This window comes from Labeo rohita, chromosome 21 (assembly GCF_022985175.1).
Source record: "Labeo rohita strain BAU-BD-2019 chromosome 21, IGBB_LRoh.1.0, whole genome shotgun sequence".
Lineage (NCBI taxonomy): Eukaryota > Metazoa > Chordata > Actinopteri > Cypriniformes > Cyprinidae > Labeo > Labeo rohita.
Window position 1 is genome coordinate 10987050 of NC_066889.1, and position 12995 is coordinate 11000044.

At 37.5% G+C, this 12995-nt stretch overlaps 1 protein-coding gene across 1 annotated transcript; it reads left to right on the plus strand.

Annotated features, from left to right (window-relative positions):
* Positions 1 to 296: 296 nt before the first annotated feature.
* tnfsf10l3 (tumor necrosis factor (ligand) superfamily, member 10 like 3) lies at positions 297 to 8798 on the plus strand. The gene is made up of 5 exons (XM_051092226.1): positions 297 to 771; positions 2758 to 2907; positions 4682 to 4718; positions 4898 to 4990; positions 7790 to 8798. The coding sequence occupies exons 1-5, from the start codon at positions 517 to 519 to the stop codon at positions 8245 to 8247; spliced, it is 993 nt and encodes a 330-aa protein (XP_050948183.1). The 5' UTR covers positions 297 to 516; the 3' UTR covers positions 8248 to 8798.
* The last annotated feature ends 4197 nt before the right edge of the window (positions 8799 to 12995 follow it).

Genomic DNA, 12995 nt, shown 5'->3' on the forward strand with positions numbered 1-12995 from the left:
TCAATGGCAACCATCAACTATTTGGTTACCAACATTCTTCTTACCAAACTATCTTCTTTTGTGTGTAATAGAAGAAAGAAACTCATACAGGTTTGGAACAAGTGTAGAGTATATGTACATAATTTTCTATTTTTAGGTAGACCATCCCTCACTCGCTGACTACCATAATTTATGATTGACATAATTATTTTATCACTTTACTACAGCCCCCACAGCAGGTGAAAAGTATGTATTGCACATGTAAACAGGTAATACGGGAGGCATGAGGCGGTGTCAAATGAAAACCGAGACGGCAGGATGGAGAGCGGATGATACTGTATACCGTCTATCGTTAAACTCTTTCAGCTGTTATTCCGCGCAGCTGCGTTTTTACAGCTGCATCGCTAACCTCTTGTCGCTACAACTCGAAGGACCTGCCATTACGATGATATTCTTGTCATCCAAAGCTCTTTATCACGTTGGACTTCTTGTGTGTGGTGGTAGGTAAAATCAAACTTATTTAGTTAGTTCTCAGAGATGGACATGGATTCTCCAGCCCCTCCTCAGTGCGTGCTGGAGTCATTGGACAGGAATGCCGCGGCATCCGAAGGCAACTCTGAATATTTACAGTCTGTTAGTAGCGAATCGAGCTCATTCATCATGGTTCAGCCCAAAAATCGTCTCGAAGTGCCATCTAAGTTGTGGGTGACAGCGGTGGTGGTCATCGTGATTGTCCTGCAAGTTGCGTCGACCACAGGACTCTTCATATACTTGAACATGTCAATGGCACAGGTAAAACTGCTTGCAACAAGGAGTTGCATTACTAATATTGTAATATTCAGTGATTGAATAGTTTATCTAACAACTTTATCTTATTTGTAAAACCTGTATAGCCTAACATTTGTATAGCCTAATAATAATGGAGATCATATGGAAATGGCATTAAAGTTTTTTCAGCCTGCAGGCTGACATGCTGTCATCTTGATATCAGGTTTACACGTTTTCATTGTGTCAGCACCTCTTTTTTTCTTGAGTATAGTCTTGAGATGGTGATTACTGCTTTTATTTAGCTGCCAGAAGAATTAGGTCATAAACAGTTCTGATGCAAACATCAAGTGAATAAATTCAGCGATATAATTGTGTTCATCAGCTTTTGTAAGGGGTCCTTTGTGTTCTGACACATTTATGTTTTGCGTGGGAAAGTTGTCAAACTCTTGACAGAAATTGTCCCGTGAGGCAAGCTGCATAATGGACTGAATGTAAATGATTTTATGTGTTATTGTTGATATTGTTTCAGAAGAACGTTTTTGACTGGATGTTAAAACTCATTCATTAAAAGTAACACCAGGGGCCGGTTGCATAAAGGGGTTAGACCAGTCTTAAAAAGTAAGTCAGCCAAATTTTTCTTTATGTCTGGTCCTAATGTTTTATATTCAGTTACAGAAAAATGTAGATTAGTCCAAGCTGAATCCAACAAATAAGACTGATTACTCTTTGGTTAACTGCTAGTTGATCAGACTAGTACTTAAGACGCTGTCTTAACATAGAGGCTAAGTTTATGCAACTGGCCCCAGAGGCTAAAAGTGGTTTAGAAAACTCTCCTCAAAGATAAACAAAGATTTGGGGCTCTCTACCCGCATAAATACAAACTTTAATTAAATGAGAGAAAGGCTGTCAGGTTTAATTAGCATATTAATTACTTTTAAATCCTCTGCTTTATGAGAGTTCAAGGTCAGTGGTTTTGAAGAGGGGGGTTTTGCAGTTTGGGCTGCATGTGTTGAGCACGGTAGTCACAATATGCAAGGGGTCCTGAAAACAATAAAACTGTGCCAAAATATAAACCGCAGAAGCTTTAGTTCCGATATCTGTACCTACATAGTCTAGTCTGTTTTTCTAGTGACTGAGGGATTTGTAGGTATTTAGAAAACTTGTAATATTTTTTTCTTATCATATATTATTGTGGTTTCTGGCAAAATAGTTTTCCGTTGTGGGAATTTGTTTGTTCGGCCCCCAAAGGCCTCTGTTTTTCAGTGTGTGTGTCTATAGGAAAAATCGAGAACGAGAGCGGAGAATGATTGTGAGTAAAAAAGTATTGTTTTCTTGTGTTATTATTTTAACATTTTTAACCCTTTCACACTTTGGCTGTCATTTTCGTTTGAATAAATGTCACTAACTTCCCTGATGAAATTTAGCACTTTTAGATGATTTTTGGTTGTTTAGATCTTATTTATGTGTAAATAAATAAGGCCATCATTTGTATAAGCAATTATGCAAACTTTTTGAACTTTACTACAGTAAAAATCTACACTTCTTTAAGTTGAAACTAAGAAAATATAAGACTTTATTATGTATTTGGGCCAGATTGCTGCCATCTTACATTTTAGACTTGGTGGGGGCTTTGGTACTTTGGATGTTTTACAGTCTCAATTCTTCATTTTTGTGTTTTTGTTCAGTATTGTGGCTGATATATATTTCATTCAACACATATTTTTGAAAATGCTATGCCTTAGGGTCTTTTCCATTCATTTCCTATGGTCAGGCAGTTTTAACAACAGCCAAGGTTTGACTTTTTTATGACCACACACTCAGTTGTCCAGTTTTTTTTTTTCCCAATTCACTGAACCACAATTTAAACCAGCACCAGGAATTCGTTTTTATAATTAAAAAAATAAAGCAAAACAAAAATCAGTCTAAAACTACACATGAAAACTACACTACAAATCGACATTTATTTTTGACTTATGAAAGTTCCTGGACTTGTGAATATGTCATTGACAGGCACGGACGCAAGGTGTGGTGGAGGAGCTGAGATGTCTTGGTCTTCTGAATGCTTTGGAGAAAGAACAGGATGTACCTGATGACCTGGTCCAGCTCTTTGGCGAACCATGCATTAAACTGGCTGAAGGACTCAAAGCCTACATCTCCAAGGTAAAGAGATTCTGTATATTTAATAACCATCTAAGTACATCAAAAGCATGTGCTTTTTATCACACAAGTCTTTAGTTTGTAATGGAAATTAGTCTGTTTATGGCATTTCCCATGGCATTTGGGCCTAGAGCCCTTTAGACATGCACATGACCAGTGGGAGACTAGCTGCATGAAAACCACAAAGCACTGGAAACCTTTAACACACAAAAACATTAAGCATTTACAGATTGCTTAATGTGCATTTACATTTACTTACAGATTTCAGGTCCCTCATTTTTAGTCAACTATGTGTTTGCCCTTAGTCAATTTTACTTAAAAATGTTAAAAATTAATAGTACAGTTGAAGTCAAAAGTTTACATACACCTTGCCGAATCTGCAAAATGTTAATTATTTTACCAAAATAGAAAGGATCATACAAAATTGATTTTGAGATCAATCTTTTCACACTGAGGAGAGTTGAGGGACTCGTATGCAACTATTACAGAAAGTTCAAACGCTCACTGATGCTCCAGAAGGAAATACGATGCATTACGAGCCAGGGGTGTAAACCTTTGAACGGAATCAGGATGTGTACATTTTTCTTATTTGTCTAAATATCATATTTTTTTTTTTCATTTAGTACTGCCCTTTAGAAGCTACAGAAAATACTTAGATATTCCCCAGAAGACAAAATAAGTTCAATTTAGCATTGTTTTCTTTATGGAGCATCAGTGAGCATTTGAACCTTCTGTAATAGTTGCATATGACTCCCTCAGTTGTCCTCAGTGTGAAAAGATGGATCTCAAAATCATATGTTCATTGTCGGGACGGGTTCATATACACAAAATGCTGAAAAACCAAAGAATTTGTGGGACCTGAATGATTTTTCTGAAGAACAGTGGGCAGTTTAACTGTTTAGGACAAACAAGGGACTCATGAACAACTATCACCAAAAAAAAAACACAACTGTGGATCATTCAGGTAACAACACAGTATTAAGAATCAAGTGTATGTAAACTTTTGAACTGGGTCATTTTTATAAATTCAGCTATTATTTTCTCTTGTGGACTATATGTAAACATCTTTTATGTGAAATATCCTTTTCAGGTCAGTACTAAATAAACAATAACATGCATTTCGTAGGATCCCTCTTATTTTGGTAAAAAAATTAACATTTTGCAGATTCTGCAAGGTGGATGTAAACTTTTGACTTCAACTGTATGTTTGAAAAATGTTTAAAATCATAGACATGTGTACGATAAGACTCATATCAGTCATATCAGAAACCTAACAAAAAGTGAGCACGTCCCCAGCCATGTTGAAATCACATGACCAGATAGACACTATTCACTTTATCACTGTAATCTCTGACTGTGAATAACACATATCTACAGTGGCATCAGTAGCTGAATTTTTTTGCTATTGCATAATGCTGCATCAACACTACTAGGTGTCTAAGTCCAAGACGACTGCCATATCGGCAGACTGCAGGATGTAATAAATATTTGATTTGGCCTCTTGTGCTAAAAAGTGCTCCAGATAAATCAAATGTAATGAAGCCTATTCTCTCTCATTTGTGGCTTTATTGTTTTTGTTCCACTGTGGTGTTCCAGAAAACAGCTAGGATTGTCTTTCTGACATGGACTTGAATGTGGAAAATGGCTTTTTCAACCATATCAGGAGGGTGCGCTTCAGTAGCACCCTGTAATTTGCAGAAATTTATGTATAAACATGTCTTTTGTTTTCTGTATTTTCTCACAAATCTAAGTACATTCATTTTTTGCTTTCTTTTAGGTCACAGAAACCATAATCTCCAAACACACCTTTCAAGGTAACGTGACACCACAGGAATTCAAGTGTTTCTTCCACTTCAGTTGAAGAAAATCTTTCTGCTGTTACCCGAACTAACCTACAGTCTCTTTTAAAATTTAGTACATCTGTATTTTTATATGACTTCTTCCTTTTGCTCTGTTGATTTGTTTACCCTTTGTTCTGTACTGTGTTTCACAGAAAGAGTTGCTATCCCACCACGTACAAAATTACTCACCACTGGCAGCCCACGGCCGTCAGCTCATCTTACTCTCAGAGACAGTGGACTGCAGGGTGAGTTTGCCAGCATGTTTGGGTGTGTGCATTACAAAAGCCTTTACTTATGTCAGCAAAAAGTCCTTAGAGTTTCTACAGCTTTCTCGTCCTTCTGGAAACAATCTTCACAAACCGCTTCATTAGGAATTCAGTAAAGTAACAAAACATTTCTGCCTCGATACTAAAACTGATATCTCACATGAAAACAGAAACAAAATTAGTTCAACAAATGCTTTGTGATCACAAACAAATCTCAGTAGATCCCCCCACATTCCCCAAAAGAGCCACGTGAAAGAGTTAATGGGTCATGGAAAAACAAGCTTTGCATAGTTTAAAGGGAAAGTTCACCCAAAAATGAAAATTCTGTCATTAATTACTCACCCTCATGTCATTCCAAACTCATAAGACCTTCATTCATCTTCACAACACAAGATGTTTTTGATGAAATTTGAGAGCTTTCAGACCCTGCACAGACAGCAACACAACTGACACGTTAAAGGTCCAGAAAGGTAGTAAGGACATTGTTAAAATAGTCCATGTGACATCAGTGGTTCAACCACTGAACGTGTCAGTTGCGTTGCTGTCTATGCAGGGTCAGAAAGCTCTCGGATTTCACCAAAAATATTGATTCATTTTTTCATGTTTTGTTATGTTGCTGCCTTAAGTTAAACTGCCTTTTTTTCCACATCAATCTACACTCCATACACCATAATGGCAAGACTAAATGATTCCATTGCATAAGTATTCAAACCTTAATCTGGGACAGGTGAAATTTAGTTCAGGAGCATTCATATTGCTTGTAGATCTTACTACACTTCAAATGAAGTTAACCTGTGGCAAATTCAATTGAATGGGTATGATTTTAAAAGTCTTAACAAAATGTCTAACAGCTAAAAATGCATATCAGAGCAAAAACCAAGCCCTGAGGTGCTGAGGTGCCTGCAGAGCTCAAAAACAGGATTACATTAAGCCACACATCTGGGGGAAGAGTTCAGAAAAACTTCTGCTGCATTGAAGGCTCAGAGAAGCATGTAGTCTTAATGGAAGAAGTTTAAAACAACCAGGACTCTTCCTAGGGCTGGCCTCCTGGCCAAACTGAGCAACTGACGCAGAAGGACTTTGGTTAGACTTGTGACCAAAAACCTGATGGTCACTCTAGCTGAGCTCCATGATCATATGTTGAGATAGGAGAAACCTACGGAGGGGCAAACATAACTATAATACTCCACCAATCTGGGGTTTATGGCGGTGTGGCAAGACTCAATCCTCTCCTCAGTAAAAAAAAATGAAAGCACACATGGAATTTGCAAAAAAAGCACCTAAAGGACCCTCAGACTATGAGAAACAAGATTCTCTGGTCTGATCAACCTCAATTCCAAGCATCATGTTCATGTCCAATCATGTCCAAGATCTTCTTATCACCTGCAGAGTACCATCCCAAAAGTAAAGTGTGCTGGTAGCAGTTTGCAAAAAAAGCACCTAAAGGACCCTCAGACAATGAGAAACAAGATTCTCTGGTCTGATTAACCTCAATTCCAAGCATCATGTTCATGTCCAATCATGTCCAAGATTTTCTTATCACCTGCAGAGTACCATCCCAAAAGTAAAGTGTGCTGGTAGCAGCCTCATGCTGAATGTCCTTGAGTGACACAGCCACAGCCTGGGCTTGAATGCAATCAGATATTTCTGGAGAAACCTGAAAATGTGCATCTGCCCCTATCCAACCCGAGAGAGCTTGAGAGGTGAAGAGGTGAGGTGAAGCAGATAACTGCCAAATCCTGATGTGCAAAGCCTGTCATATCATACCCAATAAAAATTGAGGCCGTAAAGGTGCTTCAAGTAAGTACTGAGTTAAGGGTGTGAATACTTATGCAATGTACGTATTTCAGTTTTTGTTATTTTTAATAAATTTTCCAAGTTTTTGCTTTGAAACGTGAAAAAAATGAAGGCGTATGAAGGCGTAAATGAGATTCTCTGGCCTGATTAACCTCAATTCCAAGCAACATGTTCATGTCCAATCATGTCCAAGATCTTCTTATCACCTGCAGAGTACCACCCCAAAAGTAAAGTGTGCTGGTAGCAGCCTCATGCTGTGGGGCTGTTTCTCAGCAGCAGGGACTGGAGGACTAGTCAGAGTAGAAGAAAAGCTCAGTGCACCAAAATACTGAGATAGCCTTAATGAAAACCCAGTCAAGAGCATTCAGAACCTCAGACTGGGCAGAAGGTTCACCTTCCAACAGGACAATGAGCTTAAGCACACAGCAATAGTGGCTAATAGACAAGTCTGTGAATGTCCTTGAGTGGCACAGCCAGAGCCTGGAGCTTGAATGCAATCAGATATTTCTGGAGAAACCTGAAAATGTGCATCTGCCCCCATCCAACCCAACGGAGCTTGAGAGGTGAAGAGGTGAGGTGAAGAAAAGCAGATAACTGCCAAATCCTGATGTGCAAAGCTTGTCGTATCATACCTAAAACCACTTGAGGCTGTAAAGGTGCTTCAAGTAAATACTGAGTTAAGGGTGTGAATACTTATGCAATGTACATATTTCAGTTTTTGTTATTTTTAATAAATTTGCCAAGTTTTTGCTTTGAAACGTGTAAAAAATGAAGGTGTATGAATACTTTCGCAAGGCACTGTATCTTAAATTGTGTTCTGAAGATGAACGAAGGTCTTACAGGTTTGCAACAGCATGAGATTGAGCAATTAATGACAAAATTTTTTTTTTTGGGTGAACTATCCCTTAAAGAAGGACTGATCATGCTTCTGTACACTGAGATGATCAAATTTTGTTGCATCTTCTTCCCTTGTAACACCAGGTACGACATCCTTAACCCCTCAGACCGACCTTCACCAGTCCTGTCGCCATCCCGTTCGTTCCTGGGGGAACCAAAGTTTTGGCTCCCACCTGCACAACATGACCGTGTCCAACGGACACCTGCGTATCCCCCGCGCAGGCCGCTACTACCTGTACGCCCAAGTCTACTTCCGTTATCTAACCCTCTCGGCCGACAATTACCACTCAGGCTCTGTCAGCCACCAGGTGGTGCAGTGCGTCTACAAGAAGACTGCTTACGCCCGCCCTATTCAACTCCTGAAAGGTGTGGGTACCAAATGTTGGTCTCCAGACAGCGAGAACGCCCTTCACTCTATCTACCAGGGAGGCTTGTTTGAACTTCGTGCGGGTGATGAGATCTTCATCTCCGTGTCTTCTCCCACAGCTGTATACGCAGAGGACTCCTCCAGCTACTTTGGGGCCTTCCTGTTTGACCTCTGAGGAACGCTGTTGGGGCTTGTGGTCTCATTCTAAGGGAAAGGAAATTGTTCCTGATGGAAAGCCTCACGTGGGAACTGTGAAGCACAAATAATCCACCATTTAATGGGCTCAAAAGACCAATCCACTCAATAAAACATCTAGTTATTGTGGTCTGAAGACTATTTGACCTTCATAAGCTGAATTTTAAGATTCAGTAGAGTGTTAACTCTGGAGTGCTATCTAAATGAGCATATCTGTGAGGGCTTTGTGAAGACGTTTCTTAGAAAGAAAACCTGAAAATGAGGATTATGACCTTCACTATTTAACCACATGAAAAGCCTAAATAAGTTGTTAAAATTAAGACTTACCTTTAACAAATGCACAAAACTTTGTGCACCCAAACCATGCCAGATTAACACTTTCCAACTCTTTTTTTTATGTTAGACTGTTTGTGTTGTTCATTCTTTTCTACAAAAGACAAGAAGTCTGGGGCAGTGTGAGCAATCATGGACCAGATGTCTCCAGATAATTAAAGGAAACTTTTGGGGAAATGCTATGCCACACATACAGCATTATGAGTCAAACCTGTGTCATTCATTGATGTCTGAAGTACAATAGATTACAGCCAAAACAGGGTAAGATGATAAGTGAGACTCTGCATCACTCAAATATGACTCAAATTCATGGGAACCACTCGATCTCGGGTCCTTTTCGTCAGAAAACACTAGCTATTCGCTTTACCGCTTACGCCACCGGAGACATACATAATTAGCCGTCTTTTGTAGCTTTGTCACGTTAGTGGATAGAGGTAAAATACATCATAAAGGCACTGAACTACATAAAGGACCCACCCACATTTATTTTGCTTTCGACGCCCATGCTCAAATTTATCAAAACAATCTAAAGTTAAACTTACACCTTTCAAAGAATTGTTTCATTAATTACTTACCCCCATGTCGTTCCAAACCCGTAAAAGCTTCGTTCGTCTTTGGAAGACAAATTAAGATATTTTGTATGCGTTCTGACAGCTCTCTGACAATCCCATAGACAGCAATGTAATTACAGTTTTTTTCAGTTGCTAACATCCTTTTGTCCAGTCTCTAGTCACATTTTCAAAACTCTTAACACAAATAGCACAACATCCGGCTGTTGTGACCATACCATGAACACAATTTGTGTTGTTTTACACAATATGCAATCAATTATCATGTTTCTAAAATGCTTACATTTTCTTTTCATACAAGCTTACCCAAAACCAAAATCATGGATCTTTTTAGTCTTATTTACAAATGCTTAAACACAGCATGTCAGAAATGAAGATCTAATGTTCCAAACCTTAAGTATAGTATTAAGCTTCTACTTCTGCAACAACAACAGCTCAAAAGTATTGAAAAAAAATATCTCTTTATAAAATACTGTAACAACTGATTAGCACCTTTAAGTAACAAGATCACTGAAATATTTAGAAAAGCTGATTCCATTCTCAGTTTGAGGAATAGTCAGGTGTTGAAGCTCTTTCCATTACATCAACAACACAAGAGAACAACACAAAAAATCAGAGAGAGAAAAAAAAATAATGCCTGGCAGAGGGAGAGGACTAGTTCAGAAAAACAGGAGAAGAGTTAGGAGAAAGGAGTAAGAATGTGTTGGACTGTGCATTTTTATGTTTGTATGTTTGTTTTTTTTCCCCTTTACACATGTGAAACCAATGAAAGCTTATTTCTGCCATAGAATATAAAGGGTAATTTGACTTTTGTATCTCACAATTCTGATTTTTTTTTTTTTTTTTTTTTTTTTTTTTGCAATTGTGAATATACAGTATCTCAAAATTCTGATAAAGTCTGAATTGCAAGATGTAAACTCACAATTCCAGTAGAAGTCTGAATTGTGAGATCAAAAGATTATTGTTTTTATTTTATTTCTCTTATACTGTGACGGAAACAAGTTTGCATAGTAACCAAAGGCCGTGTATGTTAGATTTTCTCTTGTACATTCTATAAAGTGACTTATTGACGCATTCAGTAGTATGTTGCCAAGAACAAACACATTCAACACAACACATTCAGTAAAAAAGGTAAAACGGGTTTCAGTTGAAGGTAAACTGAAAGCTAAATTACAGAACAAAAATATTAATTTTTATATTGTCTATTATATGCAGGTAGAACTGAAATATGACAAGCAATGCAGTTTTTGTAAAGCCATCAATTGTTAGTATTTTGACAGTCACTGTGCTATGATTGACTATATGTTTCTGTTGGATAGAAACTAGTGGTGATGTTTTGACTGCATGACTCTATTTTGAATCAGGTTTGATGTGTTTTGAATGAGTTAGTATATGTAGAAAAGGGTATTCAGCATTTTGAAATGTAGAGTTTGTAATCATTTAACAAAATGTGGTTTTGGCCACAAAATGAACTGTTTGGTTAATTGTGTGATGTAGGTGTGTTGCTGTGTTAAGAGTTAAAAAAAAATACTTTAAGTATTGGTAAATGCTTGTTAGCAATTGAAAAAAACTGTAACACGATCAACGTCCATAAACGTAACAATGAGATCGGTAAAATAACCCATGTGGCATCAGGGGTTCAACCGTAATTTTACGCAAAGAAAACAAAAATAACTCGTCTCCTCCGCGTCACACTAGCGCCATTTTGGAGCGTGTCCGTTGAACGTAAAGAACGTACGTTATCCTGTGTCAGCTGCTTCACGCGGATACCCTGTTTACGTCGTTTACTATAAAGTTGCTTTGCAACGATTTGTATCGTTAAAGCGCTATACAAATAAACTTGAATTGAATTACACTTTCATTTAAATCAAAATAGCTGGTCTGCGGGACGCAGCTGATACAGAACAGCGTACGTTGTTTACGTTCAACGGACACGCTCCAAAATGGCGCTAGTGTGACGCGGAGGAGACGAGTTATTTTTGTTTGATTTGCGTACAAAAAGTATTCTCGTAGCTTCAAAATTACGGTTGAACCCCTGATGTCACATGGATTTTTTTTACTGATCTCCTTGCTACGTTTCTGGACGTTGATCGTGTTAATTACATTGCTGTTTATGGGAGGGTCAGAGAGTTGTCAGAATGCACCAGAAATATCTTAACTGGTGTTCCGAAGATAAACGAATCTTTTACGGGTTTGGAACGGCATGGGGGTAAGTGATCAATGACAAAATTTCATTTTGGGTTTGTGTAACCCTTTAATTTTTGATTGGTAATATGTATTACTAAGAACTTCATTTAGACAGCTTTAAAAGCGATTTTCTTCATATTTAGATTTTTTGCACCCTCAGATTCCAGATTTTCTAATAGTTGTATCCCGCCCATACATCAGCTGAAAGCGTATTTATTCAGCTTTCAGTCAGGGTTGCCAACTCTCACGCATTTGGCGTGAGACACACACTTTCAGGCTCTGTCTCGCGCTCTCACTTTGCCCATGTAAATCTCACATTATGTTTTAATACATAATTCAAACGATAAATACGATAAATAAATTTTGGCGCACGTAAAGTGGCGTAAATCGTAAAATGTAGCCCTTCTGTTAATGCCAGAGCCATTGAGAAACAGAGCTGAGACAAGCTTCGATCTCGCCGGCGTCGCCGCCACGCGGTCACGTGATTCACGAAACTCAAAACAAACCAGCGTTGACAGTACATTTGAATGTGTTTAAGTAGGATAGAGAGGACAACATAGATAATGTTGGTAAACATTACAGCATATTATGCATTGATTTTTACACCGATGACATTTACAGTGTAATTTTATTCTGGAGATTGACGGAGAGGCAACCCTTACGAAAAAACAATATAGTTTTAATAAAACCAAAAAACCATAGTTACTATAGTTAAACCATGGTAACCACAAATTAACCATGGTCTTGCTACATTAACCATAGTTTAACCATGGTATTTGTAGAAAAACTATGGTTATACAAATGGTAATCAATGCGCCAAAAAAACATGGTTACTACACTTTTACTATAATAAAACCATGGTTAATTTTCGTGAGGTTTTCTTGTATTTAACCCTCAGGTATTGTTTACTTATAATGTGACCATACAGTTTAACTATTTTTCAGTTAAATAAATGTTCTATATTTTAGTTCAGTAATATTTATTTGATATTTTAAGGAGATCATTTAGTACTAAATACTATTTGTCCAATAATTATGGTCCATTAATGGCTTAATATATATATATATATATATATATTTATGTGTGTGTGTGTGTGTGTAGCTTTAGGGTTAGGGTTGGGTTAGGGGATAGACAATATCATTTGTTCAGTATTAAAACTATAGCAGTCTATGGAAAGTCCCCACAAAAACAAACTTGTGTGTGTTTGTGTGTGTGTTACTTATATTAAAATTAGTGTAGTATTTAAGGTTAAATAGAGGATTTTAAATTCCAATGCAAAGAGGCAAATTAGTCATTTTGTGGTCGGAAAACAAAATCATTTTCATTTGTAATGCCATAGTTTACCCACTCGTTCTTCATTTGAATAAATATTTTGAAATGATTAACCACTATATTTTTAAATGTGAAATTTAAAAAGTTAATAACTTACATCCTTTTTTAATGATACTTGTATAAGTACACACAATGAATGCAAGCAAATACTGAATTTAATACACGTTTAAATGGTGCTAAAAAGGCATTCAGCTGCATTATTATCCCCTTATATGTACAGTATATACATATAGATAGACATGGAATCGAGATCACTGGGACATATGATGTCCCTAAGTTAGCTATGTTTTGTGAACGACTAAATGCT

Excerpts from the sequence above, each read along its gene's own strand:
- tnfsf10l3 (XM_051092226.1), top strand. The coding sequence starts at position 517 with ATGGACATGGATTCTCCAGCCCCTCCTCAGTGCGTGCTGGAGTCATTG. Across the intron at positions 772-2,757 it reads TGAACATGTCAATGGCACAG|GCACGGACGCAAGGTGTGGT; the intron begins GTAAAACTGCTT and ends TGTCATTGACAG. Across the intron at positions 4,991-7,789 it reads CAGAGACAGTGGACTGCAGG|GTACGACATCCTTAACCCCT; the intron begins GTGAGTTTGCCA and ends TTGTAACACCAG.